The 7,616-nt window shown below is 44.3% G+C and overlaps 1 protein-coding gene across 1 annotated transcript; it reads left to right on the plus strand.

Moving 5' to 3' along the window:
- The first annotated feature begins 2,053 nt into the window (after window positions 1-2,053).
- Window positions 2,054-7,126, plus strand: TCFL5 (transcription factor like 5). The gene is made up of 6 exons (XM_071572997.1): window positions 2,054-2,784; window positions 3,755-3,941; window positions 4,590-4,749; window positions 5,435-5,675; window positions 6,104-6,245; window positions 6,930-7,126. Exons 1-6 carry the CDS (start codon window positions 2,054-2,056, stop codon window positions 7,041-7,043), a joined length of 1,575 nt encoding a protein of 524 aa, XP_071429098.1. The 3' UTR covers window positions 7,044-7,126.
- Window positions 7,127-7,616: the final 490 nt, after the last annotated feature.

The raw sequence follows: 7,616 nt of genomic DNA on the forward strand, positions 1-7,616 counted from the left end.
CCACTTATGAATTCCTTGCCTTTATGTGTTATGAAACAGACGTGTGACTTTTCCATGTGTGACTTTTCATCTTGTGGGAGACTGTCCTTTATCCCAGACTACTCTGGGTGATTGTTCCCAATTTAAGAACAGTAAATATACCCTTCCAAAGATCTAGTGGCAAAAAAAAAATCAACATCACAGTCAGGCACTGGTGACTGACTTACAGCACAGCATTATATGGGTTGCCATGAGCTGCAGGTGGATTTTGCCACAGGATTTCTGTGCTCTCTGATGCAGCAATCAGTAAAAGCCAGGCTGGAACCAACATAACAATTTAACTCAAAGAGAATAAAAAGGTTCTAAATGATTGTCCTGCATTGCAGAAAAAACAGTTCTCTGGCTTTGTCCAAACTTTTGATTAACATGAAAGAACTCCCTGTTTTTGAACTTTTTTACTATGTTTGTACTAAGCTAAATTAACTTTCCCAAGAGTATTTTGCTAAATCTTTTTTTTTTCTGTAAAAGCCTCTGAAAGGTCTAGAACAATTTAAAAATATTATTATGCCTGTAAAAGGCTGTAATATTCCAACTGTGATCATTGTAAAGGGGAGCATGGAGGAGGATTGGAGAAGGAGGGAAGTGTGTGTTGAGTTCAGTGTGCACAAAACTGCTTTAAACGTCTCTTAAAATTTTAAAGTCATCAGTGAGACTGTCAAACTTTGGCTACACCTCATGGAATATGGGACACTTGGACATGGGAATATCTGTATGTGCTGCCTTGATTGAATATGCAGCAAACAGATTTTATGTTTTTAACCTGAATGGGATAAAGTTTTCATAAATTATTGTAATTGGGGTTTTATTCTGGTTATGAGGTGGAGTGGCATTTCTATGCCTTTCACACTGAGTTTTTTCTACAATGTGTCTTCTGTGAAGGGCACCTGATGCTTGTGGGTCTCTTCCAACTCAGAACAGTCTGTGATTCTGTGAGAAACTACTAAAGTCTTTATAATCCAGTAACTTCATCCTGCTGTCCATTCCAGTGCAGGGAAGCACCTGCTGCACTCGGCTGGGGGAAAAGCAAAAAAGGGGAAAAAACCCTTTATTCAGCAGCAACAAAACAACGAGACAAAGCACAGCGTAACAAGTAAACAGACTCCACTAGTTTAAATTCGCCGCGGGCTGAGAGCGTGTGCGCGGCGAGCACCGCACCTCGGCTAAAACTACAACTAAAACCGTGTGCCCAGAACCCGAGACACGCGTATGAACACGCACTGCAGCCTCACGGTCCCTGTCCTTATTTGCTGATAACTCTGAAATAAACGCCAAGGGTTCCCCCAGCCCCGCTTTGATCCCCCCGCCCCGGGTTGGAGCCCCCCCGGGCCGGGCCGGGCCGGGCCGCGCGCGGCCGTTGGCGGTTACGCGCGGCCGTTGAGCGGGGGCGGCGCGCGGGGCGCTCGCGGGGGCTGAGGGGGCCGCGCGTCCCTCCGGCCCCAAACCCGCAACGGCCCCAGACCCGCAACGGCCCCAAATCCGCCCGGCCCAGCCCCGCTCCCTCCAAACCCGCAACGGCCCCGAGCCCGCCTGGCCCCGCTCTCTCCAAACCCGCAACAGCCCCGAGCCCGCCTGGCCCCGCTCCCTCCAAACCCGTAACGGCCCCGAACCCACCCAGCCCTGCTCCCCCCAAACCCGCACCGAGCCGCCCGCCGGGCCCGCCCCCGCCCCGCCCCAGCGGGTGTGCCAGGCCGCAGAGTGCCCGCAGCCTCCCCCGCCGAGCTCGGGGCGGGGACAGGTGAAGGCTGTTTAGTTGTAGCAGCTGTGCTGGAGGGGAGGGAGGGGTCACTCTGCGGGGAGACACGGTCAGGGTGTCAGGTGCCCCGCCGGCAGCAGCAGTTTGGTCCCCGCCCTGTTAACCTCGCGAATCAGTGTTGAGTGCGATTTTTTTTCTGCATTTGGGTTTTGATGGGCTTTTTTTTTTTTTTTTTTTTAATGGATAGCACTGACAATTCTTGAAGGTGTTGTGGCTTTTTGTTGGAAGGGACATTGGTAACCGATTAGGTTGGGTGTAGCCATGTCAGGCTCAGCCCCCGAGGAGCCCCAGACCGTTCCTCAGAGCCCAGCTAGTGTTCCTGACCCCGCTCCCGCTGCTGTCGGACCTGGAGGCTCAAGTGACAGTTCCTTTGGTGAGCAAAACCTTGGCTTTGCCACCCCCGAGGCCAGCCTGGTGGAGATGATGGACATTGAGTACACGCAGCTGCAGCACATGCTTTGCTCGCACACGGAGGCTCAGAGTAGTGAAGGTGAAGTGGAAGCCAGGCTCAGCGCTTTCTCCTCGCCTGGCCCCTCTGCAGACCCCCCAGTGCAGCAGCCCTCCCCGAGCACCAGTCAGGACGGGGGCTCATCCAGCAGCTCTGGGAACCAGTCGGTCTGCCCAGTTACCTGCCAGTCAGGGTTACCTTGTGACAGCTGTTGGCCAAGTTCTAACCCACACTTGGGCTACGCTGAGTTGCAGGAGCTCAGAATGATGTTGCTTAGCGAGTCCAACCTCCCTCTGAACCAAAGAGAGAAAGCGCCCAACAGTAGCTCTGTAGAAGTCTCAGGATGCAGTGTAGTAAAAGCTAAACAGGGTGAAAATTTCTTGGGGGAGAATAAGGAAAACATATTTGTTGAAAATTCGGCACTGGCACCAGAGCTTAGATCTAAACCTGCAGTCAGAGCTCGGTTGGAAGACAGATTCAACAGCAGCCTGACAGAAAACCCCAGAAGTCAAGAACCCCAAGAATCTGGAGTAACTCTTAACAAGTGTGTTGCAATTACTTTTATTTTATGTTGTTAAACTATGTATCATGTAGTTCAAAACTGGGGGTTGGTCTCTTCTCCCAGGCACTCAGCAATAGGACAAGGGGGCACGGGCTCAAGCTCTGCCAGGGGAAATTGAAGTTGGAGATCAGAAAAAAATTCTTTGCAGAGAGAGTGCTCAGGCATTGGAATGGCCTGCCCAGAGAGGGGGTGGATTCCCCATCCCTGGAGGTTTTTAAACAGATTGGCCGTGGCACTGAGTGCCATGATCTGGTAAAGGGACTGGAGTTGGACCAAGGGTTGGACTTGATCATCTCGGAGGTCTTTTCCAACCCAATCAATTCTATTATTCTATGATTTTCTAAGTGAAACCTAAGAACAATTATTTTTTTAATACAGGAGAAGGATGGGTTGGGCTTTGTTAAACTCTGCCATCAAACATGGATGCAACTCTGCTTAGCTCAGCTTAGGCCCCTCTGTGTATTGTATAAATTGTACAGAATGTAGTTCCAAAATAATTACAGCTTTATTCTTGATAACTTGTACTATTAATATAGGCAAGAGTGCATTGCCTAGTTTTAATATGTGGCTTGCTAAAAGCAAAGCAGATTTTTTATCATAAGAGCAGCTGGTTAGTGTTACAATATGGAGGCCTGACTATGGAGAAAACTTTGAGTAAAAATACTGTTTTATAGCCTAGCTCTGTAACTCTTAGTGTGCTGATAAAATGTTTTATTGAGGTGTGAAGTGAACTGTTATTGCACAGAATAAAATATCTTCTCAGCTGATTTTTCTTTTCTTTCTTTAGTTGCTGAAGTGGGCAATATGGCAATAACAGTGATTTCTGTTTACAGTAAATGAAAGTGGTTTCTTGCTGATAGTTACTAGAACTGTGTGTAGCTGCACATTTTTCCACACTCATTTTCAAGTAGTCAGCCTGGTATGTTTTCTGTTTGTTTGTTTTTGTTTTAAGTTTAGTGACATTGATTCACCAGCCCTCAGACGTGGTGGGTGTTCCTCTTCGCCAGCAAGGGAACAGGTGTGCTGCACTTGGGAAAAATAAGGCTGCACCTGCCACTCATTCTTTACCATTCACGTACCCATTCTTTACCATGAATGCATGTTCTGCTGCTGGAAGTGCTAATCCTTCCCAAGCACAGGTAACTCTACCCTGCCAAGTTCAAATGCTGATGATACTTCTCAGGTGTGATATAAATCTGCAGGTTTGTGGTAAAGCATGGCCAGGTTTGAATAGGGGTGATCAGAAGGGTCTGTAACACAATTTGTTTATTAATCTTTTAAATATACTCAAGTCAGTTGTGTGGCATTTGTGATCTTTGTAATTACCTGCATACCAGTAATCACCAGTAGGCCATTAAATGTCTTTTTTTTCTGGAGTTTATCTATTTTTCATCTGTTTCATCAGTTTATCTGTTTATCATCAGTTTATCATCAGTTTCATCAATGCAAGACAAGAAGGAACCACTTAGTACCATTTTTTATGGTTCCTTCCTTTCTAATTTATTTTGATGATAAAGATCTTTCTCCCTCCACAACTTGCAGTAACCTCTGAACAAAAGTGATAGAATGGCACTCAGAAATGTCAGAAGTATCCCCAAAATTCATCAATCTGCCAAAATCCCATGGTTGTGTGTAGAAGTATTTGGGATTTGTTCTGGCTAAAGAAGTAACATAAAAAGTTAACACAAAGATATCAAAATAGGGTCTTGTTTCTTGGTTTGTGTTTTGGTTTTGTTTGTTTTTTAATGTATATAGTCCTCTAAGTATTTCCTTTTTGATTTTCACAGACCTGTGGAACATCTTGCACTATTATGGAAGCTGCCAAACATCAAGACCTTGGGATACCCAAGACATTCCCTTTCCTCTATCAGGAAGTTGAATCCACAAAACAGACAGTAGGTGCTATAAATAAAGCTTTGCCTGAGGAAGTTTGGATTAAAGTTGGAGGTAAATCATTTGTCTTCTTTTCACTTAGCTTTCTCTTGCCCTTCAAATCTTTATTTTTGTCCTGAATTTGTGTCTTTTCTGGAGTGAATATGATTTTAGTGGATGTAAGAGGTGAGGGGGTTATGTTGCTGTAGGCAACATGGGACTTAGATTTCTCAAAAAAAGTTCAACATCTATGAGTTTAGCTATGCTTTCAAAATTGTTCAGCACTTGCAGCTTGAAGTGAGAAAACTCAAGGTTACAAAGTACCTTTGAAAGTCTGGGCCTCGGGCAGGCAACTGATTTCTCCAGAATCATTAAGGTTGGGAAAGACCTCCAGGATCATCGAGTCCAACCTTTGACCAAATACCACCAAACCACATGGCAAAGGGGGACATTCTGTGACCCCAAAGCTGATACAGCAGATCCATCAGTACCAAACTGAAGGACATTTTAAGGATTGCCAGGCATGGTCTCAGTGGGGTCTCTGAGGAAACAGAAGCTGTGTGGATTTTGGAATAGCAAGCACTGCCTTAGGGCTTCTGAAGGACTTGCCTTGCTGTGAGACTCAATCTAGGTTGGCAATAAAACTTCAAAGATTATTCCACATAAATAAAGTGACAAAAATCTTTCCATGTTCACTATTTTCAGATTAGTGAGTGGGTTATAATTAGATGGTTCTTTTCCTCTTTGTTTTTCCAATAAGACACCTTGTGCAAACAAGCCATAAACAGAAGCTGCAGCCGAATGAATCCATTGGACCCCAGCATGGATCGCAAACCTCTTGGTGAAATCCGGAATGCCTGTGAGAACAGCCAGGGCAGTGGGGCTGCCCAGGGGCCCTGGCAGGCAGCACAGCCCGGCTCCAGCGGGCAGGGCCCCGGCGGGACACAGAACGGGAGTGCCCAGCGGAGGGAGCGGCACAACCGCCTGGAGAGGGACAGAAGGTAATTCTGGGAGCAGTGGCCGTGCAGAGCCCTTTGAAAGCTTAATCCTGGTACTGTGATACTCTGTGATTATCCAGAGTAAATGTAAACGTGACATATTCTGTGTCAGCTCCAAGAAAAGCGATACAGGAGCTGAGGGTTTGGTGTTCACTGACGGGAAGATACGTGTATGTTTCATTGTAGTTGACTTTGTTGTTGTTTTATAAACAAACAGAGACTGTTGTTGTATAAACAAACAGAGACTTCAAAACATTTCACCCCTTCTATAAGGTAATTTGTGTGTAACATGACTAATAGACAAATCTTGTTGCAAACAAAAAGAAGTCCCCAAAGTCCATGGCTGGTAGCACATGTGAATAGCCTTCCTCTTGTTTCTGTATTTCCCCTCCCTCTGGCCCGTGGTTGGTAACCTGCAGTGTTTGCTGCAGGCGCAGGATCCGGGTCTGTTGTGATGAGCTGAACCTCCTTGTTCCGTTCTGCACCATTGACACTGATAAGGCAACAACTCTGCAGTGGACAACCGCGTTCCTGAAGTACATCCAGGAAAGGCACGGAGACTCTCTGAAGCAGGTTTGAAATCTGATTTCATTTTTGGTCTTGTTGCAAATGAAGCATTTTAAAGCATAGCATATAACATATATGCAAAGCTTCTGCTTGGTGCTGTTTGTAAAGGACACACTGTATCCTTGAACCTTCCTTTAAATTTTATTTTTTATTTTTTTAGCTGGTTCAGGTCACTAGTGAGAAATGACAGCCTGTCCTCACTCAAGGTTTTCAAATCAGATTTTAATTTTTTTTTGTTGTTACCTAATTCTTTAACATGATCCTATTTGGACAACAATATGGAATTAAGGTCTTCTTCAATCATTCCTCTCCTCCTTCTTTTTTCTGTTTTTCACAGTCTTCTAGTTAGTTTTTATGAACTGTTAGTTCAGAGGTGGGTTCACAGCTATGTCTTCACTCTGAGTGGCTGAGTGTAAAAGATTACATGGCCATAAGAAGCTCCCATGCTCCACACCAGTACTTCAGCTCCAGAGTAATTCTTGCTCTGCCCAAAATTTTAAGAAAGTATATGGAGAGTTTATTGAAAAATGTTCTTGTCTACATCCTGATATGGCCCCTCAGCCCTTCCTATTGAAGGGTTTTATTTTTCCAAGACACTACAGAAACAAAAACCTCCATCTCAAGTAAGTATCTACATTGAATGTAATTGTTTTGGTTTGTTTTTTTTGTTTCGTATTTTGATTTCTTTAGGAATTTGAGACTGTGTTCTGTGGTAAAACAGGCAGGAGACTAAAAATAGGAAGACCAGACTCATGTGTGATGGGTCCAGCCCAGGAAAACCACACGGCTATGGAGACCAAATAGTCTGACCTGACCACCTGGAATTGTGTGACAATGGTCCAAACTGTGTTTTATTCTTTCCATTTACATGCTGAATATGAATTGTAGAATGTAACTTGTAAATATATATAAATAGAGCTTTAAAGAAAACATTCTTTATTGAAAATGGAAGTGAAAGTTAACTACCAGCAATGGAAACCAGTGCCCTGTTCAAGGGGCCTTGGGACCAGAAGCTACAAATACATGTCATGGTAGCCATGTATTTGTACCCTTTACTTTTACAAAATTAGTTTGTCATCCTCCTCTGGGGTTTTATTTAATTGTTTGGTTTTGCTTTTTTCTTTCTTTAAAGATGATCTAGTACATTTTAGACAGAGTTGTAGAACATCCATCTGTCCTGTTATTTGAATGGCTAAATGCAAACATCCTCTTCCACTGTAAAGGGAAACTAAAGTTACCATATTATAAAGCCCCTTTTTCTATTAACAGTGTAAATGTTATACTGGTTATTTGAGCAAGTGCTTAGTTTCTTAACTGTGCATATTATGAATTTTCCATTTGCACACATATTTAATATACTCATCCCCAAAGAGTGTT

The sequence above is a fragment of the Pithys albifrons genome, chromosome 18 (genome assembly GCF_047495875.1).
Source record: "Pithys albifrons albifrons isolate INPA30051 chromosome 18, PitAlb_v1, whole genome shotgun sequence".
NCBI lineage: Eukaryota > Metazoa > Chordata > Aves > Passeriformes > Thamnophilidae > Pithys > Pithys albifrons.

Coding starts and splice junctions, on each gene's coding strand:
- TCFL5 (XM_071572997.1), top strand. CDS start 2,054: ATGTCAGGCTCAGCCCCCGAGGAGCCCCAGACCGTTCCTCAGAGCCCA. Junction 2,785..3,754: donor TCTGGAGTAACTCTTAACAA/GTGTGTTGCAAT, acceptor TTTTGTTTTAAG/TTTAGTGACATTGATTCACC. Junction 4,750..5,434: donor AGTTTGGATTAAAGTTGGAG/GTAAATCATTTG, acceptor TTTTCCAATAAG/ACACCTTGTGCAAACAAGCC.